This window comes from Caretta caretta, chromosome 26 (genome assembly GCF_965140235.1).
Source record: "Caretta caretta isolate rCarCar2 chromosome 26, rCarCar1.hap1, whole genome shotgun sequence".
In the NCBI taxonomy this organism is placed as follows: Eukaryota; Metazoa; Chordata; order Testudines; family Cheloniidae; genus Caretta; species Caretta caretta.
In genome coordinates, this window is record NC_134231.1 from 393,824 (window position 1) to 421,527 (window position 27,704).

The 27,704-nt window shown below is 41.5% G+C and overlaps 1 protein-coding gene across 1 annotated transcript in view; it reads left to right on the forward strand.

The window, feature by feature from the left end:
- Positions 1-27,704, forward strand: part of KAT6A (lysine acetyltransferase 6A) — an 81,186-nt gene that overhangs the window by 39,343 nt on the left and 14,139 nt on the right. The window contains exons 9-17 of the mRNA XM_048829138.2: positions 2,306-2,424; positions 10,974-11,089; positions 12,567-12,708; positions 13,173-13,334; positions 14,419-14,512; positions 18,434-18,665; positions 21,035-21,230; positions 22,366-23,055; positions 24,282-24,582. Of these exons, the coding sequence (XP_048685095.1) occupies positions 2,306-2,424; positions 10,974-11,089; positions 12,567-12,708; positions 13,173-13,334; positions 14,419-14,512; positions 18,434-18,665; positions 21,035-21,230; positions 22,366-23,055; positions 24,282-24,582 (2,052 nt within the window). The remainder of the gene's footprint in view (positions 1-2,305; positions 2,425-10,973; positions 11,090-12,566; positions 12,709-13,172; positions 13,335-14,418; positions 14,513-18,433; positions 18,666-21,034; positions 21,231-22,365; positions 23,056-24,281; positions 24,583-27,704) is intronic.

The following is a 27,704-nucleotide window of genomic DNA, read 5'->3' on the forward strand; positions in this document are numbered from 1 at the left end:
GTTATGAATTTAAGCTCCCAGGCTTGTCTTTTGAAGGTGTTATGCAGGTTCCCCCTGTTTTTTTGTTTGCTTTTTGTTTTTGTTTTCCTTTCCATCCTATGACTGGAGAGGTGTTAATGGGCCACTTCACCTTGAATGGTCCTTTGGCATGTGTGTTAACTGCTTGTGCTAAACAATCTGTTCCACCTTGTATTTAGCTGTGACGCAGAGTACATTTCCCAAACCTGAAGAAGAGCTCTGTGTAAGCTCGAAAGCTTGCCTATCTCACCAACAGAGGTTGGTGCAATAAAATGTATTACTTCATCTTCCTTGCGTCTCTAATATCCAGGCGCCAGCACGGCTACAACACTGCAATGATGTCATGATAGAATAGCAAGTTGGAGAATGGAAGATATGTATGTGTGTATGTATATGTGTATATATATATATATAAGCATAGAAGGTCATAGATAGATAGATAGATACAGTTCCAGTCCAAAAGGAAGGGGCTAAGGGTGGCCTGAGAAATCTGTAAAGTCATGTCAAATATTGTTTGGGAAAAGTGAGTGACTCGGAGGCCAGGGCTAACTTAATAAAAGTTTTCTTATAAATAGGGAGGTGAAAGTATGAAACAGGGAACAACTAAAAACAAACTTGTATGATAGAAAGAACCCTTGTGAGTTTCTTTTGTGTGGCATATGTAGAAGGTATGTACTGTTCTGGAATATGAGAGGTTCTGCTTTGAGTAGTCCTGGACACATTCTTACATGCCACTAGATGGCACTCTGGAGGGCATTAACTCTCCTCACTCTAAGAAAAGGAGGACTTGTGGCACCTTAGGGACTAACAAATTTATTTGAGCATAAGCTTTTGTGAGCTACAGCTCACTGAAACCTGTCATCTCCTCACTCCGTCTCCAAGTTTCAAGCACTTTTTTCAGCTAAAGAATGCTGTCTGGGTTGCAAATCAAGTGACAGTGTTTATGCTCTTTTCAGTCTTGTGTAATTTCCTGTATTATATGTCAAGTAATATCCCCTTTTCCAAAGCACCAGAAACCAATAAGATGATTGATCACTTAGTCACTGATTACTTTAACTGCCCCTGTATAACCAACGGATAATATTCAGCAATGCCATGCAGGAAATCTGTCTTTAGAAATAATTATTAATATGGATACAGTTTTGTCACAGTAAAATTAAGCAAAATTCACAGAACAGTCATGGCGGGGGAAAAAAGGACAAAATCAGGATAGGGTCCCAGCAGGGCTGAAGACGAAGCCAGAGCCCCACCATGCAAGGCGCTGACAGCCAGAGCTGAAGAAGTCATGGAGATCTGTTAAAGTCATGGAATCCGTGACCTCTGTGACCAAATTGTATCCTTAATTATGAACATCAGACTGGTTGACTTTGGAAGTGTAAAATGGGCACTTGATGGTTGTGGGATGGGATGAAGTGCTGTAATCTCCACCACTCTCAAATAATCCCCAGCAAGCAGGCTGTGAAATTGCTGATGTGGCTGCAGGGACGGTTACTTGAATATTGAACCAAGAATGTTGTAGCTCTGTGGAGTTCACGTGCCTTCTCTGGTGCTGGTGAAAAGATGGGAAAAGATGCTTCCTGCAAAATGCAAGCCTTACAGTTTTCACTCAGATTTTTCATAAAGTGGAATATCTTTTCTGGTGGTTGAGGGGTATATAGCCCAGTCTGTTTTGGGAGGGGCAGAAAAAGCCCATGTTTGTTTGACTGGATCCCTGCTTACCAGACATAAAGCAGTAAGCCATATGTAATTTCCTTTGTTTCTAAATTCTCATTGTGTGCATGTCATTATAACAACATGAAAACTTGAGAGACCAGCTATTTAACCAGGCCCAGTATGTTTGCATTATCTCTTTCAGGGCCATTGATCCAAAACTATCTATTCCTGTATGGTCTCAAACATCAGAAACGTGGCAAAGTGACTAAGGCTATGTCTACACTAGAAACCTTACAGCAGCACAGCTGTACTGCTGCAGCTGCACCGCTGTGAGGTCTCCTGTGTAGCCGCACTATGCCAACTGTAGAGAGAGCTCTCTGGGCGGCATAATTAAACCACCCCCAGCAAGCAGCGGTAGCTATATCAGCGGGAGAGTGTCTCCTTCCATATTGCTGCTTCTGTCAGTGTAACTTATGTTGGTCAGGGGTGTCTTTTTTCACGCCCCTGAGCAACCTATGTTTTACTGACAAAAATGCTTGTGTAGACATAGCCTAAATGCAGCTGAGCCTCTTCTTACTAGAATGTACTTATAGCTTTGCTAATGATCAGTGAGAAATTTCTCTCTCATTCACAGACAATCAGGATGGCTGGGATGGAAAACAGGAAAATGAGGAGCGGCTTCTTGGGAGCCAGGATGTCATGACTGAAAAAGATATGGAGTTGTTCCGAGATATTCAGGAGCAAGCGCTGCAGGTAAAGTCAAACTGTTAGTGTCTGGGAAATCTTAAACCTGTGCTATAAATATAAACGGAGAGAAAAAGAACTCCTACTGCTGAATCAGTCTGTCAGAGCAGCTAATTGCCCTATCCCCCTTTCTGAGAGAATGCATAGTAATGGGTAGTTGATTCAAGGATGCTGAACGTTGTGACTGATTAGCTTCACAAATTGCAAAAAGTTCATGAGAAGAAGAGGTTTATGTTCTAAAATAATATATGTTAATCATGCACCTTTGACCATCTTACATGCCCTCTGTCCACTCAGTAGTGCACACCTCCTGAGACTTATTCTAACATTCTAAGATCCAGCAATCATTAAAAAACAACCACCACCTGCAAGGTAAATGTTCTCTTCCCCAAATAAGGAAATCCTCCCTTCCCCTCAAACACTCCCTCCCCAAAAACAAACAAACAAACAGACAGAACACCCACAGAAAACAAAACAAAAAAGCGTCTGCCTGAAGCCCAACATGGTCAAGATTCAGCTGTAGTCCAGTGACCACATTTTTGATAAAATCTGATATTTCAGATCTTGCAGTGCAGAAATCAGAAATATTTTGGCATCGAAAAGGAGAGATCATCATAGCTTCTATTTTTGGAAGATTTTGAGATATTGGACTTAAAAATCATTACATTTTTATTGACAGGTTTCAGAGTAGCAGCCATGTTAGTCTGTATCCGCAAAAAGAAAAGGAGTACTTAGTCTCTAAGGTGCCACAAGAACTCCTTTTCTTTTTACGTTTTTATTGTTGTATATAGTGTAGTTGTAGCCATGTTGGTCTCAGGATATGAAAGAGACAAGGTGGATGAGGTAATGTCTTTTATTGGACCAACTTCTGTTGGTGAGAGAGCCAAGCTTTCATGCTTACACAGAGCTTCTGAAGAAAAGTTGTGTGTAAGCTCAAAAGCTTGTTCCTCTCACCAACAGAAGTTGGTCCAATGAAAGATATTACCTTACTCACCTTGTCTCTCCAATGATATTTTTAGGTATTTTGGGTCAAACTGAGAAAGATCCCATTCAGAGTGAGTGAGAGACGGATATAAAAAAATATGAGCAATGTCTGTTTTATACTGTAAAACAATCTTGTGTGGAATATCTGTGAACATTTTAGTAGTATTTTTCCTGCACGTCCCCATCTTCATTCTCTGCAAAGTTTGAGATCTGGGCCTAAGGAAATAGAAAATCTATACTAAGTGCTTTGGGGGTTTGTATCTGTCAGGCACTGCCCTGCCCTAGAATCATAGAATCATAGAATATCAGGGTTGGAAGGGACCTCAGGAGGTCATCTAGTCCAACCCCCTGCTCAAAAGCAGGACCCATCCCCAATTAAATCATCCCAGCCAGGGCTTTGTCAAGCCTGACCGTAAAAACTTCTAAGGAAGGAGATTCCACCACCTCCCTAGGCAACGCATTCCAGTGTTTCACCACCCTCCTAGTGAAAAAGTTTTTCCTAATATCCAACCTAAACCTCCCCCACTGCAACTTGAGACCATTACTCCTTGTCCTGTCCTCTTCCACCACTGAGAATAGTCTAGAACCATCCTCTCTGGAACTACCTCTCAGGTAGTTGAAAGCAGCTATCAAATCCCCCCTCATTCTTCTCTTCTGCAGACTAAACAATCCCAGTTCCCTCAGCCTCTCCTCATAAGTCATGTGTTCCAGACCCCTAATCATTTTTGTTGCCCTTCGCTGGACTCTCTCCAATTTATCCACATTCTTCTTGTAGTGTGGGGCCCAAAACTGGACACAGTACTCCAGATGAGGCCTCACCAATGTCGAATAGAGGGGGACGATCACGTCCCTCGATCTGCTCGCTATGCCCCTACTTATACATCCCAAAATGCCATTGGCCTTCTTGGCAACAAGGGCACACTGCTGGCTCATATCCAGCTTCTCGTCCACTGTCACCCCGAGGTCCTTTTCCGCAGAACTGCTGCCTAGCCATTCGGACCCTAGTCTGTAGCTGTGCAGTGGGTTCTTCCGTCCTAAGTGCAGGACCCTGCACTTATCCTTATTGAACCTCATCAGATTTCTTTTGGCCCAATCCTCCAATTTGTCTAGGTCCCTCTGTATCCTATCCCTGCCCTCCAGCGTATCTACCACTCCTCCCAGTTTAGTATCATCCGCAAATTTGCTGAGAGTGCAATCCACACCATCCTCCAGATCATTTATGAAGATATTGAACAAAACCGGCCCCAGGACCGACCCCTGGGGCACTCCACTTGACACCGGCTGCCAACTAGACATGGAGCCATTGATCACTACCCGTTGAGCCCGACAATCTAGCCAACTTTCTACCCACCTTATAGTGCATTCATCCAGCCCATATTTCCTTAACTTGCTGACAAGAATACTGTGGGAGACCGTGTCAAAAGCTTTGCTAAAGTCAAGAAACAATACATCCACTGCTTTCCCTTCATCCACAGAACCAGTAATCTCATCATAGAAGGCGATTAGATTAGTCAGGCATGACCTATCTGATTAGTTCAGGACCTCTGTCCATATATGCGGTTTGTAACTGAATGTAGTGCAGTTATTCCTATAGCATCATTTGTAAAGCTATGTTTTAGTCACAGGTGTTTTTAGTAAAAGTCATGGACAGGTCACGGGCAGTAAACAAAAATTCATAGCCCGTGACCTGTCTATGACTTGTACTATATACCCCTGACTAAATCTTGAGTGCTCTGGGGGTGGGGCACAGCCTGGGGGTACCGCTGCTGCATGGCGGAGGGGTTTGGGAAGGGTGGCAGGCTCCCTACCTGCCTCCACACGGCTCCCCGGAAGTAGCGACATGTCCCTCGGCTCCTAGGTGGAAGTATGGCCAGGAGGGCTCAGTGCACTGCCCCTGCCCTGAGTATCGGCTCCGCAGCTTCCATTGGCCATGGTTCCCTGGGGTGCTGGGGCAGTGGTGCCTGTGAGCGGAGTCAACACGCAGAGCCGCCTGGCTGCCCCTTCGCCCCGGGATATGTTGCTGCTTCCAGGGAGCCCCCAAGGTAAGCGCCGCCCGGAGCCCTCATCCCCTCCCGTGCCCCATTCCACTGACCCAGCCTTGAGCCCCCTCCCACAGCCAAACTCTTGCTGCTGCTCGGGGAGACTGCCACAGCAGCAGCCGGTGTGGCTGGCCCAGGGGCTGCCTGAGCCTCACCAGCAGCTGCAGAAGTCCTGGAGGTCCCAGAAAGTCACAGAATCTGTGACTTCCATGACAGACTCACAGCCTTAATCATTAGGCATGCATAGCATTTTACAGGTAAACTGAAAGTACAGATTCTTGCCATGAGTAGCTTACAGTCTGTTAGACAAAGGTCAGATGGAGGCAGCAAACAAAATAGGGAAGGTGAGAGCTGCAGTAAAAGATTATAAAACACTTTTGATGTATACATCTCTTGTTGTTTATATTTTATGTTTCATCTTTGAGGGAGCTAAAAATGCACTGAATTGGCAGGTCATAGGACATGAACATAAGAATACTGGCGAACAAGATGAGCAGTAGGTAACAATGGAGCTGTGGATGGCCTTGAAGGGTGTTGCATTAGAAGGGTCAGAGTAGAGCAGGACTGGCTGAAGGGAGCTGTTGTATATTTGGACTGCCTAAACAGTAGCAATTTGGAGCCTAAATATTAGGAAGTGTATTGTATGGAGCCTCTAGCTTCCTTAGAATGATATTCTGTAAGTAATTGCTCTGTTTCTGGCCCAGGGTGACGATAGAATCATAGATCTGTAGGACTGAAAGGGACCTTGAGAAGTCATCAAATCCAGCCCCTTGCGCTGAGGCAGGACCCAGTACACCTACACCATCCCTGACAGGTGTTTGTCCAACCTGTTCTTAAAAACCCTCCAATGATGGGGATTCTAAAACCTTTTTTGGAAACCTGTTCCAGAGATTAACTACTCTTACAGTTAGAAAGTTTTGCCTAATATCTAACCTAAGTCACCCTTGCTGCAGATTCAACCCATTAGTTCTTGTCCTACATCAGTGGACATGGAGAACAAGTTATCCCCAACCCCTTATAACAGCCCTTAACATACCCATAGACTGTTATCAGGTCCATCTCAGTTGTCTTCTCTCAAGAATAAATATGCCTCATTTTTTTTAACCTTTCCTTATAGGTCAGGTTTTCTAAGCCTTTTATAGTTTTTGTTGTTCTCCTCTGGAGTCTCTCCAATTTGTCCATATCTTTCCTAAAGTGTGGTGCCTGGTATTGGACCCAATACTCCTACTGAGGCCTCACCAGTGCCAAGTAGAGCAGGACAATTACTTCCTGTGTCTTATGTTTACTCCTGTTAATGCTCCCCAAAATATTAGCCTTTTTCACAACTGCATCACATTGTTGACTCATATTCACTGTAACCCCCCCGATCCTTTTCAGTAGTAATGTCATGCCAGTTATTCCCCATTTTGTAGTTGTGCATGTGATTTTTCCTTCCTAAGTGACGTACTTTGAACTTGTCTGTATTGAATTTCATCTTGTTGATTTCAGATCAATTCTCCAATTTGTCAAGGTTGTTTTGAATTCTAATCCAGTCTTACAAATGTTATAAGCATACTCTCCATTCCATTATCCCAGTAATTAATTAATATATTGAATAATACTGGACCCAGGACTGACCCTTGTGATGGGACTCCACTAAATACGCCCTCCAAGTTTGACAATGAACAGTTGATAACTACTCTTTCAGTACAGTCTTTAAACCAGTTGTGTACCCACCTTATAATAACTTCATCTAGACTGCATTTCCCTAGTTTGCTTATGAGACTGTCTCGTGGGACTGTGTCAAAAACCTTACTAAAATCAAGATCTCCTGCTTTCCTCTCATTCAGTGGGCCAGTAACCCTGTCAAAGAAGGAAATTAGGTTGATTTGGCATGATTTGCTCTAGCCAAGTCCATGCTGTCTATTCCTTATAACCCTGTTATCCTCCAGTTGCTTACAAATTGATTGTTTAATAATTTGTTCCAGTATCTTTCCAGTTATCAAAGTTATGCCGACTGTTATATAATTCCCTGGGTCCTCTTTGTTCCCCTTTTTAAAGATACGTACTATGTTTGCCCCTTCTCACATCCTCTTGGCCTTCATCCATCCTCCATGGATTCTTGAACAGTTCTAAAATCGCTTCAGCTAGTTCCTTAAGTATCCTATGATGAATTTTATCAGGCCCTACCAACTTGAATACATCTATCTTCTCTAAATATTCTTTAACCTGTTTTTTTCCTACTTCGGCTTTTGTTCCTTCCCCTGTTAATATTGATTGTGTTAAGTATGTGGTCATCATTCACTTTTTTTTAGTGAAAACTGAAGCAAAATAGTAAACACCTCAGCCTTCCTAATGTCATAGGTTATCATCTCTCCTTCCCTGTTAAGCAGAGGGTCTATACTTCCCTTTGTCTTTCCTCTGCTCTTAATGTATTTAAAGAACCTCTTCATATTGCCTTTATCTCTCTTGTTAGTAGGTATAACTCATTTTGTGCTTTAATCTTTCTGATTTTGTCCCTACATACTTTTGCTATTCTTTTGTGCTCCTCCTTAGCAGTTCATCCATGTTTCCACTTTCTGTAGGATTCCTGTTTGATTTTCAGGTCATTAAAGAGCTCCTAATGGAGCCATATTGGCTTCTTACTATTCTTTCTAGTTTTCCTTTGCATGGGGATAGTTTGTACTTCTGCTTTCAATATTGTCTCCTTGAGAAATTGCCAGCTCTCTGAACTCTGTTTTCCTATATAAAAATTGCATTAGCCTATATAAAATCACCATCTGCCTGTGGGCCTCTGTGTTGTTCTGTCCATTTTTATAGTTTTCACAGTCTTGAATGATCTATTCCTTCTAAAATTACAAGTTTTGCTCTTTCCTTAAGTATAACTATCCCTACGCAGTTTGTTCCCCTTACTCCAGATATTTGGGCTTATGTTTGTTTACCTTTTGTTGTTCCATAGTAATTGGAATGAACCCAACCTAAATATAGTCACTATATACAAAGAGCCTTAATGAATAATGAGTTGTGATAAGTCTGCACTAAACCACAGCAGTGAGATAAACCAAACTAATATGAGAGCCATTAACCCTTCAGATCCCAGCACAAATGCAGCAATGCTGTACATAATTGCTTATTTCTGATACTATTACATGGGTGATTTAAAAAAAACAAAACAAAAAACCCATAATAAAGTGCTGTAATGACTCGCTTTTTCAGTCAGAGAATTTTGGCTTAGAAAAGTAAATGAAAATCTGAATCTAAACTTCCAATAGTTTGGGCAGAAATTTAGTAAATAGATGCCCTTGTCAAACAGTTGCTGGACAGAAAAGGAACAAGTTTTTGAAAAACAAACTTTAGATGTAATGTATTTGATATTGCAAATAATCTGGTGAAGGCAAATGTAATTTTAAAGTGAAGTAGCTGGTGGATTGGTTTTGGCAGGGATTGGGTTAAACAGTGGTTGAGATGCAGTTGATGCAAGTGCCTGTGTAGAGCTGAGCTAAATGCTGCACCTGAACAAACGGAAATGCACAAGCCGAATGAAGTATCGCAGGGAAGAGACTGAATCTGTAAGTGTGTGAGATGGAAGTAGTGTAGGGGCAGACCACAGCAAGCCTGCGAGTTGTTCAGTACATCTCTTGGTGGGAGCTTTCTCTTGACCACTGCAATGTGCAAACAGCTGTACTGGAGCCGGGTCTCCACATTTACACTGGGCATTCATTTGGACGAGAGGTTGATTGTTGATGCGAGGGCACAGACGCAGGAGACATTGCCACAGGTGCACATTACTCTTTGTTCTTCCTTGAAACATGCCTGGCGATGCCTGGGATGATTGTGTTGGTGACTGACTGCCAACTCTGCATTGTTGCTCTCAGGAACAGTGAAGGAAGAGTATGCAGTAGTGTTCGACTAGACAAGAATAGAGATTCCTATCAGAATACAGTGTAGGAGATTCTTCACTATGGATTTGCACAGATATTAAAAGATCCCTACTCCTTTCTTTATAAATTGGCTTTTGTTAACAGGTGAAATTTTCATGTTGCATATATCCAATTCTGAAAAGTGTTGGGTGATTGCACTTTCATTTCACCACGGGATCCAAATACTAGCCTAACACTAGTGTTAGCTTTTAGCACCAAAGGTTGTTTTAATCCAGCTAGCACAGGATTTTTTGTCTTTCAGTAAAACCTTTTTACTGTTCAAAGGAAGGTAAACTCACTCCTTCATTTAGCTCCCTTCCTATTAGAGAACCTGAGACAACCCCCCAGGCCTTTTCCTAAAAGGGAAGGGCCTATGGAATCAATAAGCTGAGGGAGAAAGGCATTTTTTCAATTAGTGGAACTTTTGATCATAAACAGATACCAAACTATAATTTTTGAGATTTTTTTTGATCAACCTCTGAAAAAACTTAGCCTTGATAAGAATGGAAGGAAATATGAACCGAGCACCTCCGTTGCTGATTAACGCATGTGGTGCTTTTGGATAAAACTCTAGGACAGGAGGCTTTTGTTCTTTTCTGTATCTTGAGGTATTTTGTTCAAACGTGTACACCTAGGAGAGCTGAATGAATAATAATCTGAGCTTTCCTCCTTCTTCATTAGTCCTACTTAACAGATAGAGTTATACTAAATGGAAAAATCTGGATTTGGGATGGTAGCATCTCATGCCGTAACCCAAATGCCAAGGATGTTTTTAGCTATTTCATTCTACTGGAATACATTTATTTATAGGCATTTCACTGACACTCTTCATATTAATATCTGACAGCCTACTGCTAAGTGGTCTCATTTATTAATAGCTATGCAGTCCATGCTGAGACATGTGACAATGCAAAGTCACTGAAAACCTTTGGATTTTAACCATGTGAGTGTTGGAGCCTTTTGAAGTAATGTGATCATGGACTGACAAAAAGTTGAAAAAAATTGAGAGGGTGTGCAATTCCTGGATTCCAAAGCTTATATCCTGGAGAATGTTTGCCAGCAAACTCAGATAAGGAACTGTCAATAGGAGTTTGGGTAACATCTTAAACCAATGACCATACCCTGAATAGAGATTTGTTTGCCACTGTTGTAACTCACAGCAGTGCATGTGGTGTGTGTGGGTATACATTATCACTGGATATATGTACGTGTATGTCCAAACACCATCAGCAGTTATCTATTTCTCTGCTTAGATATTGCAGTGGTGGGGACACAGAAGCACCTAGACTGAAAGAAGATTAGGTTGAGTGATTTATAAGAGTGTTTGTTGCGTGCTGGCTATATCTGGGGCTATGACCTGCAGCAAATGTGGGTAATATTAAATGCATCTGATTGTCATGAAGGTGTTTGCTAGCTCTCCCGTCTCTGGATTGGGTGCCATACATGAAGAGTAAGTGGTATTGCTGTTGGCTTTAAAAGCGGATGTCAGCATCTTCCTGTTTCTCTGTGGAGCCATGTAGAGGAAGACAGACTAGATGGATATAAACATATTTCTCCTCCCCTCCTCCCCCCTGTACTCCTGAAACTGATAAGTATTTGATTTTCTAATTTACAAAAATATTTTTTTCTTGAACAGAAAGTAGGGGTGACAGGGCCTCCTGATCCACAAGTCCGCTGCCCTTCGGTTATCGAGTTTGGGAAGTATGAAATCCACACCTGGTACTCCTCCCCATACCCACAGGAATACTCAAGGTACACTGTTCAAACTCTTCACCTTCATTGGTGTTTACAAATTGTGTGATAGTTACTCTGGCAGGTGCAGAAATCCCAGGCTGGTGAACTGGAATTTTAGTATATAAAGAGCATATATGTGATTTATGATAAATAATGAAATGAGTATCTTGGGGTCCATTTAGGCCTAATCAAAAAATTGATAAATTCTCTCATGTCCCTATATACTGCAAGTATTACAAATGCTTTTGAAAGGTATCATAAGATGGATATGCAGAGAGTTGAGATGCTGTGTTCCTAAGGGAGAGAGCACTCCCAGGCTAAGTGATCTGGCAATACATTGTTACTAAACATGTAGATGACTGGAGAAGTTGAGTTTGAGGTCTCATCAGTTCTTTAGTTTTAGCATACATTACAATATAAACAATATTCATTAGCATACATTACAATATAAACTGTTAAAGCTTGTGCTGAGGTGAACTTCGAAATAATCTGATTTAGAGCTGTGAAATGGCAGGATGCATTCTTGAAGGAAATGGAAAAAGAAATAAGCAGAAAAGTTGCTAAGAATAATTTGTTTAAAATTACACTATATGAACTGTTGCTAAATTATTTTTGGTTCCAGATATTTATTTACAGTTGTCATCAGCATAATGCCTCACATTTACCAAACCCAAATATGGTAAATGTGTCTGTTTCCTGACCTAGGAGACTGCCATGTAGCAGAGAGTAAAATTTATTTGGTCGCTTTTATATTGTTTTCTATTCACTGAAAACCTTGCAAACTGTCTAAACCACAAGCTATCCAACCTTCAGAAAAAAAGTCAGTTCAGAATGTGGACCAGCTTTAAATAAGACCGTAGAGGGGAAAGAATGAAACCACAAAACACCCTCTCTCACCCAGTCATGCAGCACGGGGATCACTGTAAAAAATAATTCTTACTCTTCCAAATGCTGTGGGATTAGTTAAAATAACTGTAATTAACACTGTAGCTGGAGAGAGTAATTGGAGTCAAGTCAATAATAGCAGGCTCACCATCAACCCCATCACAGTGAATGACTTGAACAGAGAAAGGCTTCATAGAAATTAGAGATTGAATTTTAGAGACTGAAAATTACAAAACCCTCCCCCCAATGCAGAATAGTTCCTTACAGTATTTCTCCAGAGTTTTAGCTGACGCACACAATGGGACCTTCACCACTTCCATTGGATACTGTTTCACACTTTAGCAGAGCTCAGTACGTGGAACACTGTGTATATGTAAAATGTGTATTCATTATAGAATAAAGAAATGGGGTAGCTTTAGATTTATTTTATATTTTTGGCTGAAGTAGATATTTGGTTAAGTTGTTTGGTTAGTGAGACTGCTTTTATCATTTTCTTTTCCCTCAAGTTCTGTATTAGCAGGACTGAGGAATTTGGTACTTTTGTTATAGTTAATAAGCAAAAGCATACAATGTATTTATAGATTTTGATTTTCTTTACCTTTACTTACAGGCTACCTAAATTGTACCTTTGTGAATTCTGTCTAAAGTATATGAAAAGTAGAACTATCCTCCAGCAGCATATGAAGAAATGTGGCTGGTTTCATCCTCCAGCCAATGAAATTTACAGAAAGAGCAATATTTCAGTCTTTGAGGTAAGTTAGGAAAATGATTGATAACTGCTGCTTTCCTGTGTCATTTAAAATGTGACACTGATGCCTTTACAACATTCATATAGATCATGTGGGATTCATATACCCTTAAAAATCTTGCCTTCTCTTTGTCCTTAAATCATTCAGCTCTGTAAAGAATGAAGAAGTGAATGATAGCCCTGAGTGTCATAGTGCTGCTAAGTTCATGAGTAGATTAGTGACCTCAAAATATGTTAAAAGCCATAAATGGGGTTAATTTCTCCTTCAGGCTGATATATTAATATAACAGAGTGATCAGTGCCCCCTAAGTGTACCCTACCACTTTGACAATCATCTGAGCCACTATGCATTATCTGGAAATCCTTTCTTTAATGTTTGAGGGTTAGAATGAATTGAGATATCCAACAGAATCAGTTAATTGTATGGTGATAAGTGTAATGACTTCATTTGTTCTCTGTTTCTGTAAGGTTGATGGCAATGTCAGTACCATTTACTGCCAGAACCTGTGCTTGCTGGCAAAACTCTTCCTGGACCACAAGACACTCTATTATGATGTGGAGCCATTTCTTTTCTATGTGCTGACACAGAATGATGTCAAGGGCTGCCACCTTGTAGGCTATTTCTCGAAAGTAAGTATTTTAGCATGGAGTAATCTTGGATTCGGACTTGGAGCTGGACCTGTTCTGTGTCGGTTTGAAATATAGTGTTGCCAAAGGGTCTTTCGTTAATTGTGGCAGTCCTGGTCTTAGACAGTGTATGAAGAATTCAGGGACGTGTAGCAACTAATAAAGCCGAATTTCCTCTTCATATTGTTGAACAGAGCATATCCTCAAAGGAACTAGTACAGCACTTAGCAGCTCAAAGGGAAAAGTTTTTAAATGACTTCCTATTCCCTTGATGGTGATAGGTAGAACTGCTTGTGAAGTAAACATTGTTACCCACATAAAGCTATCTAAGCTCTTCCTCGGCAGAGAATGTCTTTTCTTGGTCTGCAATTTGAACCTCCTTTCAAACCTTTTATTTTGTATGCTAGGAATGCGGAGTCCACTGATGCTGAATATATCTTAGTGTTCCCCATATAGAAGCCAGGCATAGGAAGCCAAACAAAGATTTCAAATAGCTACATTTTCAAGTCTCTTTGTCCCAGCAGTAGTTGTTTTGCTTGCAATCCTAGCCATCAGAGAAACAAGGCAAAAACCAAACAAAAAAACCCCAGTGGCAGTAATCAATGGTCATCTTTCAACTTCTAGACCAGCACACAATGGCTTGGATTTTGATTTCAGTTACAGTGGTGTGAATCTTGGTTCACTCTAGATTTACACCAGTGTTACTTGGATATGAGAATCTATCTCTATGTCTTTAGCACCTCCATTTTGGTGCTTTTGAGTGATTGGTGGGGACTTAAAAATGACCGTCAGTGTAGGAATTTATCTTTGTTTCTAAGTCGAAGAAGGTAGCAGATGTCACTGTCTCATTCTTTCCCCCCTCCTGGGGTGGTTGTTTCAGTAGTAATGACAATGACTTGGTACTGTTCCATCTTAACTCACTGGGGACTGTGCTTCGCTGCTGCGCATTGCTGTCCCCAAGGAGCTGTGACTGGGGCTTTCATTCTTAGTCTTTAGTTCAGGATTAATTACTAGCTCACACACAGCAGCTTCTTTTCTATCTCACTAAACCATTGTTTTTCAAGTTTCTTTCTCTTTTCTCTATCAGGAGAAGCACTGCCAACAGAAGTACAATGTTTCCTGTATAATGATTCTTCCCCAGTACCAGCGTAAGGGCTATGGCAGGTTCCTCATTGACTTCAGTAAGGATCACTTTCACATTCATGTTTTTTTCACCTTTTCATATTTGTTTGGCCTTTCATATTTTTAGACGTGGAAGATGTACAGGTATCCAGGAACTTTCTTGGGTGAAATACCTTCTCCAGAATTAGCTGTATTCTGAGAGCACCAGAAAACATCCAGGCTTCTGGGCTCTGCTCTTTAAACTGGTGGAAAGCTAAATGCTGAAAACAAATACATGATTCTCCCTCTGATTCCCATGTTTACCACATAAGTGCCTCATGCCAAAAGCTGTAGAGATGCTCAGTGCAGAGTTTCTGGCAAAAGGTAACCCTACTTTAGTAGGTTTCAGAGTAACAGCCGTGTTAGTCTGTATTCACAAAAAGAAAAGGAGTACTTGTGGCACCTTAGAGTCTAACCAATTTATTTGAGCGTGAGCTTTCATGAGCTACAGCTCACTTCATCGGATGCATACTGTGGAAACTGCAGAAGACATTATATACACACAGAGACCATGAAACAATACCTCCTCCCACCCCACTGTCCTGCTGGTAATAGCTTATCTAAAGTGATCATCAAGTTGGGCCATTTCCAGCACAAATCCAGGTTTTCTCACCCTCCGCCGCCCCCCCCCCCCCCCCCCCCACATACACACACACAAACTCACTCTCCTGCTGGTAATAGGTAATACTTTAGTAGTTCTTTCTGAAATAAAGTAAACCCTAAAACTACATTGCTTGTTGAAACTGTCAGCAGCTGAACTAAGAGACTTATAGTTTCTCAAGCAGATGCTAATAATAGTTTGTTTATTTTATCTTTTGATTTAGAGTAATCAAAAACATCTATACACAGGCTCTGAGCACTCTGTCATTTGTATAAAATTACGAACTCAAATACAAATTTCAGTCAGCTCCTCTTACTGACCAGCAGCTCTAAATACAAACAATAACACCCCATTACATTGGCCAGTACCTCAGTCTCCACTGTCAGCTTGTCTGCACTTACCAGTACAACGATACTGGTATAATTAAACCACTTTACTTATACTGAGGTAACCTCTGTGTGGCCACTCTTATTCTGGAATTAGTGTCCACACAGGTTGTTATAATGGTACAACTATACTGGAATAGTTCTGCCAATAAATTTCCCTGGGTAGACCAGTCCTAACTCTCTTCAAGGACCAGGTAAAATACATGGGCCCTACAAAATGCCCTGAAAATCAACAAATCTAGGTTATTTCAGCTCAGGAGTGGGAGCCCCCGGCTCTGATAGGGAATGACTTGTCTGCCAGCAACTGCCTCTTTGTTCTATCTAGCATCCTTGCCTCCTCTGATCACAACTATGGTAGTCGCAAAAAGAAAAGGAGTACTTGTGGCACCTTAGAGACTAACCAATTTATTTGAGCATTTAGCATGAGCTCCATCGTCTACAGCCAAGCTCTGCGATACAACCGCATTTGCTCCAACCCCTCAGACAGAGACAAACACCTACAAGATCTCTGTCAAGCTTTCTTACAACTACAATACCCACCTGCAGAAGTAAAGAAACAGATTGATAGAGCCAGAAGAGTTCCCAGAAGTTACCTACTACAGGACAGGCCTAACAAAGAAAATAACAGAACGCCACTAGCGGTCACCTTCAGCCCCCAACTAAAACCCCTCCAACGCATTATTAAGGATCTACCACCTATCCTAAAGGATGACCCAACACTCTCACAAGTCTTGGGAGACAGGACAGTCCTTGCCTACAGACAGCCCCGCAACCTGAAGCAAATACCAACAACCACATACCACACAACAGAACCACTAACCCAGGAACTTATCCTTGCAACAAAGCCCGTTGCCAATTGTGCCCACATATCTATTCAGGGGACACCATCACAGGGCCTAATAACATCAGCCACACTATCAGAGGCTCGTTCACCTGCACATCCACCAATGTGATATATGCCATCATGTGCCAGCAATGCCCCTCTGCCATGTACATTGGTCAAACTGGACAGTCTCTACATAAAAGAATAAATGGACACAAATCAGATGTCAAGAATTATAACATTCATAAACCAGTCGGAGAACACTTCAATCTCTCTGGTCACGCAATCACAGACATGAAGGTCGCTATCTTAAAACAAAAAAACTTCAAATCCAGACTCCAGCGAGAAACTGCTGAATTGGAATTCATTTGCAAATTGGATACTATTAATTTAGGCTTAAATAGAGACTGGGAGTGGCTAAGTCATTATGCAAGGTAGCCTGTTTCCTCTTGTTTTTTCCTACCCCCCCCCCCCCCCCCGATGTTCTGGTTTAACTTGGATTTAAACTTGGAGAGTGGTCAGTTTAGATGAGCTATTACCAGGAGGAGAGTGAGTTTGTGTGTGTATGGGGGTGGGGGGGATGTGAGAAAACCTGGATTTATGCAGGAAATAGCCCGACTTGATTATGTAAAGAGTTGTCACTTTGGATGGGCTAGCACCAGCAGGAGAGTGAATTTGTGTGGGGGGGTGGAGGGTGAGAAAACCTGGATTTGTGCTGGAAATGGCCCACCTGTTGATCACTTTAGATAAGCTATTACCAGCAGGACAGTGGGGTGGGAGGAGGTATTGTTTCATATTCTCTGTGTGTATATAAAGTCTGCTGCAGTTTCCACGGTATACATCTGATGAAGTGAGCTGTAGCTCACGAAAGCTCATGCTCAAATAAATTGGTTAGTCTCTAAGGTGCCACAAGTACTCCTTTTCTTTTTGCGAATACAGACTAACACGGCTGTTCCTCTGAAACCTGTAACTATGGTAGTATATCACAGGAAAATAGGCAGTCTTAGGCCCATTAGGGCTCTATAGGTCAGTACCAGAATATGAGAAGCTCAGGGATCTAATTGAAGTTTCCCAACATAATATTTTTTTTAAAAGGTTTGGGATTTTTTTGGTTTAGCCAAGTGGTGGAAATATGTGCTTCCCCTTGAAATCCTCAGTCATCATTTCAATCACGTTTTGTGCCTGGAATATTCAATTTCACAAGCACAAAAATATCTGGGTGTGCTCTGAGGAGAAGGTTACTGCTGTTTTAGGCTGAAGTCGGTTATGAAATAGTTCTTTTCCCTCTTGTCTTTCATTAATGATTAAAGACAATAGAGTGACAGTACACTGTTTTGTAATTACAGGTTTCAGAGTAACAGCCGTGTTAGTCTGTATTCGCAAAAAGAAAAGGAGTACTTGTGGCACCTTAGAGACTAACCAATTTATTTGAGCATGAGCTTTCGTGAGCTACAGCTCACTTCATCGGATGCATACCATGGAACTCTGCTGCAGTTTCCATGGTATGCATCCTATGAAGTGAGCTTTAGCTCACGAAAGCTCATGCTCAAATAAATTGGTTAGTCTCTAAGGTGCCACAAGTACTCCTTTTCTTTTTGTTTTGTAATTACTATATTAGTGTACTCTAAAATAAATTTGAAAAGGATATTTAGAAGGCTTTCTGCACTTTAACTGCATGCTCAATATCCAGATAACAGTTCCAAGGCACTTTCTCATTATATTGTCCTTCTTCACCTGAAGAAGAGTTCAGTGTAAGCTAAAAAGCTTTTCTCTCTCACCAACAGTAGTCCAATAAAAGATAGCTCACCCATCCTGTCTCTCTAGGTTCAAAATAGGCAGATTATGCCATCTAGTGGTAATAGCTCATAATCTGTAATCAAAGCAGGATGCAGTTTATAAATGTCTGAATGTACTATAGAATAATGGAGGTTAGAGATGGAAAAGATCTGACCGATTATTCGGTGTCTCCTGTAGATGCAGGATATAGTCTTGGTTTTCAAACACTTTCCGTCCCTTTTTTGGAAGAATGCCACTGTACAAACTTCTCTATAATGTTGCCACTGGGATAGGATGTAACAGTTGGTATCTACATATGCCAGTCCTTGTGAGAAGTTGCTTTGTGTTTCCTTAGGCTATCTGCTATCAAAGCGTGAGGGCCAAGCAGGGTCCCCAGAGAAGCCATTGTCTGATCTGGGCCGTCTTTCATACATGGCTTATTGGAAAAGTGTAATATTGGAGTGCCTTTATCATCAAAATGACAAGCAAATCAGCATCAAAAAGTTAAGCAAACTCACTGGAATCTGCCCTCAAGACATCACTTCCACTCTGCATCACCTGCGAATGCTTGACTTCCGCAAGGACCAGTGAGTATAGCAATCGCACGGCTTCTCAGCTGGGATCCAGATACAACTGTACAGAGCTGGGGGAGGGGTCATATTCATACACTTGGGTGGTGTAACATCTCCCCTGCTCCCCAGGAGCTGGCTCTGACTGCTCAGACAGCATTAGCAGGACAGATCACACAGTAATATGCCAGGGTGAATGTTGAGAAGGGCAAATATATAATCTGAGCATCAAAGCCAAGTAACATACCATCAGCTCTTACACAATAGCAGTGATGTGTCTTTTTACTTTTCCTGTTTCTTTGTGGAGGTAGTATGGAATGGTGTCATTCAAAATCACATGAGCAAAGGTACTCTTTGTCCTGCAACAAAGGTCTTGTTTACATTATAAAAGTGACCATGTCAGCAGCTCAAGTTATAACACTGATGTCCCCGAACACAGTTAAAGCACATTTTGTAGTTGGGACTTAGCCTTTTGACTGTGTTCTTGAGTAGCATTAAGCCTTTGATATGTACCCTAAGTAATGAGTGTGTCTCTCTCATCCTTTCCTTCCCTTCATTTTAGGCTGCCTCTCCCCCAGTGTATATACACCCAATCCCACAGTCTTAATACCCTCATCTAAGAACATAAGAATGGCCATACTGGGTCAGACCAATGGTCAGTCTAGCCCAGTATCCTGTCTTCTGACAGTGGCCGGTGTCAGATGCTTTAGAGGTAATGAACAAAACAGGGCAGTTTATAAAGTGATCCATCTAGTCGTCCAGTTCCAACTTCTGGCAGTCAGAGGCTTCGGGACACCCAGAGCATGGAGTTGCATCCCTGACCATCTTGGCTAATAGCCATTGATGCACCTATCTTCCATAAACTTATCTAATTTTTTTTTTTAACCTAGTTATATTTTTGGCCTTCACAACATCCCCTGGCAACAAGTTGCACAGGTTGACTGTGCGTTGTGTGATGTACATCCTTTCATTTGTTTTAAACCTGCTGACTATTAATTTCATTGGGTGACCCCTGGTTCTTGTGTTAAGTGAAGGGATAAATGGCGCTTCCTTATTCACTTTCTCCTCACCATTCATGGTGTTATAGATCTCTGTCACATCTTACCTCAGTTGTCTCTTTTCTAAGATTAACAGTCCAAGTCATTTTACTCTCTCCTCCTATGGATACTGTTCCATACTCCTAATCATTGTGGCCCTTCTCTTTACTTTTTCCAATTATAATATATATATTTTTTAGATGGGGCAACCAGTACTGCAGGCAGTATTCAAGGTGTGGGCATACCATGGATTTATATAGTATCATTATGATATTTTGTGTCTTATTATCTATCCCGTTACGAATGGTTCCTAATATTTTGTTAGCTTTTCTTTCTGCTGCTGCACATTGAGCAGATGTTTTCAGAGGACTATCCATGATGACTCCAAGATCTCGTTCCTGAGTGGAAACAGCTAACTTAGACCCCCATCATTTTGTGTGTATAGTTGGGATTATGTTTTCCAATGTGCATTCCTTTGTACTTATCACCATTGAATTTCACCTGCCATTTTGTTGTCTGGTCACGCAGTTTTGTGAGATTCCTTTGTAACTCTTTGCAGTCAGCTTTGGACTTGACTATTTTGAGTAATTTTGTATCACCTGCAAACTTTGCCACCTCACTATTTACCCCTAAAATCAAATGAGGTTGTAACATTTAACTTGCAGTTTGCTCTGTAGCTAACAATATCACTGTTAGCAGTGGCAAGGAATGGAAAGACATTAGTGCTGTCTCTGTAAAGCGGCGGCTCTGAACATGCGGCCCAATTAGCGCACAGCTGCGGCCCAGCTCAGCTGTGTGCTAAAGGCTCTGAGCTGCTGGCTGCCCTGACGCGTGGCGGGGTCCATGCTCCGGGTAGCCCTGCCTCGGGGCGGGCTCTGGGGTCCGGGCTGCCGGCTGGCCTCACGCAGCTGGGTCCGGGCAGCCAACTGCCCCCTGGCCCCAAGCAGCAGGGTCTGGGGTCAGGTCCCTGTCACACGACCGGCTCTCCGCTCCTAGCCCCACTCTGTAGAGAGGTCTCTGGGCAGAGGGCTCTGAGCATAGGGGGTTAGGTGGGGGGCACTGTGGTTCTCAACCTGTGGCCCAGCTAATACAACGATAAATAAGTTGAGAACCGCTGCTCTAAAGACTGAAGGTGTCCTCCCTCCCAGTCTTAGGATATCTAAGATGATAGAATGTTGTCCCCTCAGACTGTCCTCTGCTACTTTTCCTTCCTGAAGTCTGACATGATGGGCATCGATTGATGGTACAGAGTCCTCCTTTCATATCTTGCTTTGCATCAGTTTCTCTCTGTCTGTGTTTAAAGTGTGCACCACACATATGGCAGACTGAAGGATTTTTCTCTATTCACAGATTTGTTATTGTTCGTCGGGAGAAACTTATCCAGGATCATATGGCAAAGCTCCAGGTGAATCTCCGGCCCGTAGATGTAGATCCAGAATGTCTGCGTTGGACACCTGTTATAGTTTCCAACACTGTTGTCTCTGAGGATGAAGACGAAGAGACTGAGGAAGGAGAAAATGAAGAGCAGCAGCAGAAGGAGAGAGAGGTCAGTGTAAGAGTGAATCTGTTCTCTGTATATAGACCATAGTGTGCCATTTGAGTCCTACTTGGACAGCTCTTGTACCTCCCCAGACAATACGGTGTTTTGTTTCCAGACTAGAAATTTAAATAGGAAGCTATGGGGTTTTATTTAATGGTAGAAGACATCAGAATTTTGGTTAGGTTGCTTGTCTATTTTCAGATCAGAAACCAGAAAAGTGAAATCCAAATGGGGCATAGTCTGGAGGGAAGTAGAGCCCATCCTGGTGCAGCGTGGTTAGAAATTCCACAGGGACTGCTGTCACTGAACAATTACTAATTTGTTTTAACCTACAGAAATGCACAGGCCACACACTGTAAAAATGGAACCAAGGTTGTAATAATTTAGAAATTCTCCTATGGATTTTTTCCCTTAAATAATATTTGTTTTTTTCAAAAACATTAGACAACCTAGATATTCAAAGATAAGTTTACAGTTAAAAACGCAGAAGACATTAGCCAGTATGAAAATACACATTGAAGAACACCAAAGCAGTGTGACCCTGCTCTTGTATCACTGCCCACAAAGCATGGGAAACCAGGAGGCCATCATATCCTCAAGCAATTCACTTTGTCACTTCAGTAACAGCATTGAGGAGTGACCTAAATAGATTACCTTACTCTTGTTGACAAGCTGATTGCACACTGCTATAGCATTTAAACTGTGAAATACACTTGACTCTACATTGCTACAGAAAATTACTTCTGTTGTCTTTGACCATATGCAATATATGAAAAAAGGGCTTTTACATCCCACTTCCTCCAAGGTTTAACAGATACTGGGCTTTGGTGTAAGATTATTATATTTTCATTCCAGCAGGTATCAGTAAACTAATATGGTCACTGGTAACAGAAATAAGCTGTCAGGCAGCTTGTGGGAGAACATTATCAAACTGGGATTTTGGATCCCCTTTGCAGCCCTTCGAGATCTATCTATTTGCCATTCTACAGTTCCCAGGAGTCATCCCTGATACCTTGTTCTGAGTCCTTCAGTTTCCAGTACTGTCCCTTGTCTTGGTCAAGAGCTTTTTTAGGGTGGGGTTCAGGATGGAAACATAATTTAAATAAAATATGTGAAATTTATTTGTTTTTATTTAATTCAGGTGGTAAAATCTGTATTGTGGGAGAAGAAGGAGCAAGAGCCTTATTCTCCTACAGAGAGTGAAAAAAAGCCAGACGTAATTCCAAACAATTCTATACGGCCAAATAAGCAAGTTCTTCCCCTGGACAGTCTTCCTGCAAACAGCCAGACATCACGGAGAGGCCGATGGAGCCGAAAAGGAAAAAAGCTGCAGGAGCCCTTTAGTGAGAAGGAACAGAAACTTCTCATGGAGGAAAAGTCAGCAGTCCCCAGTGGGCGATGTAGTGAATGCGAGGAGAAGTCAGCAGCCTCGCGGGGGCGATGTGGAGAATGCGAGGAGAAGTCAGCAGCCTCCCAGGGGCGATGTGGAGAATGTGAGGAGAAATCTCCAGCTGCACGGGGGCGCTATGGTGAAGATGAGGAAAAGTCTGCAGTCCCTCAGGGACAGTATGGCAAAGCTGAAAAGTCATCAGCACCCCGGAGGCGATATAGTGAAGGCATGGAAATGTGGAGGGGGCAGCTAAAGAACAGCACCGAGCCCCTGAAATGCAGATTTACAGAGGAGTGTGACAGATTGCCCCGGCGCTATAGTGATGGGGATAGGACTCTCCTGAGGTGCTTTAGTGAGAGTAGCGAAGACGAGGAGGATGAGCCCGTGAGTCCTCGTTCAAACTCTCCACCGGTTCTCACCAAGCCAACATTAAAACGAAAGGTACGTGCTTCTTGTGCTCCTCATCTCTGGCTGCATGCTGCAGTACGTGTTCTCCCTGGATTGGTACCATCTTGGGGTACATTGCTGAAGATACTTGGTTTAAAGCTATACAAGTTACAATATAGCGTCTGATCTGCCTCTTTTCAAAGAATCTAAGAGACTGTCCTTGTTTCTCGAATGTGTGGAGAAGGCAATGTGTGGAGAACACTTTTGCTAACTCTTTTAGTAGAGGTTTCAGAGTAACAGCTGTGTTAGTCTGTATTCGCAAAAAGAAAAGGAGTACTTGTGGCACCTTAGAGACTAACCAGTTTATTTGAGCATAAGCTTTCGTGAGCTACAGCTCACTTTTCCCCGTTCCCCTAGGCTTTTGATTTTCCAGTCTCTTCTGTTACAAAATACATCTATTTTATGTCATATACAACACAATAAACATGGAAATAGCATTCATTTAGAAAAGGAGCTTCACAAAACAATGTTAACTAATCAGCAAGTTTAAAATAAATTGCAATGTGAGGACTTCACCATGCCTGACTTTGGAGATATGAATTCTATAAACATGACCAAGAAAGCCTTGTGGTTAGTGGCAGGATGCTGCAAACAAAAAGTAGAAGTCATCTTTTCGGCATGATCTGTGTAGATGGTTTTAATTCACATACATATGTGCTGAAATTATGTTAGTTAGCTGTTAGTTAGTTAGTTAGCTGTTGGACAGTAAACCTGCCGAACTGTTATATAGCAGGCCATTGATGGATTGTTGATCCTCAGCTCTTACAAACAGATTCTGTTGTGTTACACTGGTGTAAATCCAGTTAACTTCATAGAAGTGTGGCTGAGTGAATAAAACACTGGACTGGAACTCAGAAGAGCTGGGTTCTAGCCCCATCTCTGCTACTAGCCTGTAGGGTAAGCTTAGGCAACTAACATCACTGCTCTGTGCCTCAGTTTCCCCATCTGTAAAATGGGGATGACGACTCTGATCTCCTTTACAAAGTGCTTTGAGATCTACTGACAAAATTGCTGTACAAGAGGGGGGCAGTAGTAGTAGTAGTATTCCTCTGTATTTTCACCTTCATCACTGAGGGGAGAGTCTGGGCCATGGTTTCAAGAGTGTCTAGATTTTGGAGGCTGAGCCAACGCAGACTGAGTTCAGAAGTCTTTTTTTTTCCATTTTTTCAGTGGTTTATTTTTGCTGTATGTGATCAAATGCCTTTTCCCCCTCCTCCCAGAAACCAATTCTTCATCGGAAGAGGCGAGTCCGTAAGCGCAAGCACCACAACAGCAGTGTTGTCACTGAAACAATCTCTGAGACCACAGAGGTACTAGACGAACCTTTTGAGGACTCTGACTCCGAGAGACCAATGCCCCGATTAGAGCCTACCTTTGAGATCGAGGAGGAAGAGGAAGAGGATGAGAGTGAACTGTTCACCCGGGGCTACTTTCGCCACTTACCCCCCCAGGATACCCTCAGGCGCAGACCCTCCTCTAAGAGGAAGTCCAAAGATGAAGAGGAGTCTGATGACACTAACGGTATGTTTCATGAGCAAGCTGTGAATTGGCACCTTGATATAGTTAAGGGTGTTGGGTGAGTTGATGAGCCTGAATCCCTCAGGAAGTGGTACACACTGCCGTGTAATTTCCAGATAAAATATCTAATTAGGCACAGATTACCAATCAAACCAACCTCTGATATTTATAACTCATGTGAAAAATGTATTTTTATATTCAAAGATCATCTCAGCATGTGAAGAGATAACAGGTCATCTTCACATTTCACCTATTCAACTTCCTTAGTGAAGGAAATATATGTGGCTGTAGTAATGGTTACGCAAATGTATCACTTAGAGAAATAAAAGCAAAGCAAATCGCAGCAACCTCTTACTCAGCCTCCCCTTACAGTGACTAAATAAAGTAGGAGGAATAGACAGTAAAGGGTCTATTTGGGATCTGTTCCTCATTTATATTGGGTATACTTGCCTCAATTTCTCATCCTTCCCCAAAGTACTCTGGTACTAAACCTTTAATACAGACAAGAAAAATAAATTTGGTCTGAACTGTGGCATTTAGTGTGCTGTAACACTATAGATGTAGCATCTCTCATTCAGGTATTTCACTAATAACCTAATTCACAGTTGTTATATGCTCCACTATTGCTTAATACATTGCATATACCCTGTGGGAGCTCTTTGATTGCCTACATTTTATGAGGGCAAACAGCCAAATAAAAATAAAGGACCATAAGAAGGAGATGTTTGGTGTTCTCATCCCACCTTCAGTGATTCTTACTGGAACTTCCTAAGTAATTCATAGCACTCAACTGGCCTCTCATTAGTAGAGGAGAATCATCCCTAATTGTATTTACATGTTGAAGAGGTAATGATGTAATTCTGTCTATCTTTGCTATTTATATAGCACCAATCACCATTGTGTTCCTACAGTGCTAATCCCCATTTACATTAAAATTAAATTAAAAAAAAAAGTGTGAATGCAACATGGATTGGGGAGAAAGAATAACAAAATGTCATAACATGCAATAGTTAAGATTAAAAAAAATAACTTGAGATGAGAAAAGATCTATCCGGTCCATTTTAAGCAATGAGACTTCCAGTACTTTCCCTGGGAAACTATTATATAAACTAATACATCACATTTCCAGGTTTCCCCTGATGTTTGACTTACATTTTTCTTCTCTTAATTTTATCTCATGTCTCCTAGTTATGGCTGTGTTTACCATACCAAATAATTCCTGTCCTTCCAGTTGTTGCTTAATCAAGCTACATATATTTAATGTTCTTTATCTTCCCATGTGACTTAATCCTGCTTGCCCCCAGTCAGTTCTGTTGCTTTTCTCCAAACTGCCTCAAATTTGTCAGTATCTTTCAAGTAATATGTTCCCAGAAATGAGCACACTATATCAGATATTGTTGCACTGGAATCATTTACTGTGTACTCCTGTGTCTTTTGATGCTGACGTCTTTGCAGATCCTGCAGAAAATGGCATTGGGCTTTAAGAAAAATGTGAATTTCTCTCATTTAACAAGATAACAATTTAAAGGTCATTATAACTAGTTCAGTGCAGGCCATTTTTGGAGAAGAATTTATAGATTCATCAAAAACTTGAATCAGTTTTTAGTTTGCTGCAGTTTGAGAAAGCTCTGAGCAGGTGCACAGGAGGAGGTTTCAGTCTCAGAAAGACTACATTGGATTCATTTACAGTCAGTTCACATTGAGAAGATTTTCTTCACAACCATAAAGGCTAGGAAGTTTTTTAACGAAAGCTCAGATTCTGCAGAAACTTATGTCATTCGCCAGAAACTGATGTCATACCAGGCAAGTGGATTTTTTAGGCCCTGTCTAGGAGGGATTTGGCTCAAATTTTCCAGAATAATTTATCTTTAGGCTAAGACAAACATTTAAAATGTTTTATTACGTCCCCAAAACGTCACCTTATGGTCTGAAATTTGGTCTCAGGCCAGAGGGTGAGTTGTGTCTTGGCCACATTGGGGCCACTAGATAGAATGGGGAAAGGGGTGGTACATTGTCCAAGGCCTGAATTTAAAAGGAATTTTGGCTTCAGAGATGCCTCTGTGAGCAAGTCTGTGCTCTAGAGAGACAAAATGTATCCTTTCAATGTACTCTGCTCTCTAAATTACTAGCATTTCTAAAACATCCAATACCATAGTGTCCAGTCGTTTACATGATGGAAGAGAGTGATCTTTTTTCCATGTAAGACTAAAATTCTTAGAACTTACAGTTAAAACAAGGAAGGGCAATTTTCAGTATGATTGCTACCAGGCTCCTTCTGTTTAGATTTAAGTAGACACTGATTTCGATTAGTCACATATACTACACAGATGTGCATGCGTATATATCCTTATAACAGAAAACGTTACATCATCATAAGGGGACCAAGATATGATTGATTCACTATTGTTTTTACAGTGCCCAAAAATGTTCTGGATCCTTAACAGTACAAATAAAAATAAAAGGTCCATGCCCAGAAGAAATTAAAATTAAAATCTAATTATAGAGCTTACACAAGAAGAGGGTAACTAATAAGAAAGGTGAACAGAAGTGGAAGAAAAACACATTTACTCAATTTTGGCATTTGTGAATCTTGACGTTTTGGTTTTTAAAAAGAGGATGATATTAGTGACTTTAACTGGGTTATTATATAGGTGATATGGCAGTACTGCGCTTCTAGAAAGTTTCATTTCTGGCAATAACTTTGACTTTCCTGACATTTTGCATTTAAATTTCAGCTGGATTGTTCCATTCATTTGGTCAGCTTTTATGAAGGAAAAAAATTTCATAACCATGAAGGCTGTAATATATGGAATATTCAATTTATAATTAAAGAAACATTTTTATGGATTCAAACCCTACGGCATCAATCTCTCAAAAAATGTAAGGGAAGTGGTGGGAGGCCCCTTAAAACCTGTAAATCTATATTGAACTTATTGATATGGAAAATTTAAGTTCTTCTTCAAGTGCTTGCTCATGTCCATTCCATGTTAGGGGTGTGTGCTCACCACAGGTACCGGTGCAAGAAGTTTTTCCCTCAGTGGTATCCGTAGGGGACCGGCTCTGGTGCCCTCTGGAGTGGTGCGCACATGCGCCAGTATAAGGGGTGCCGCCGGCTCCCCCCTCCC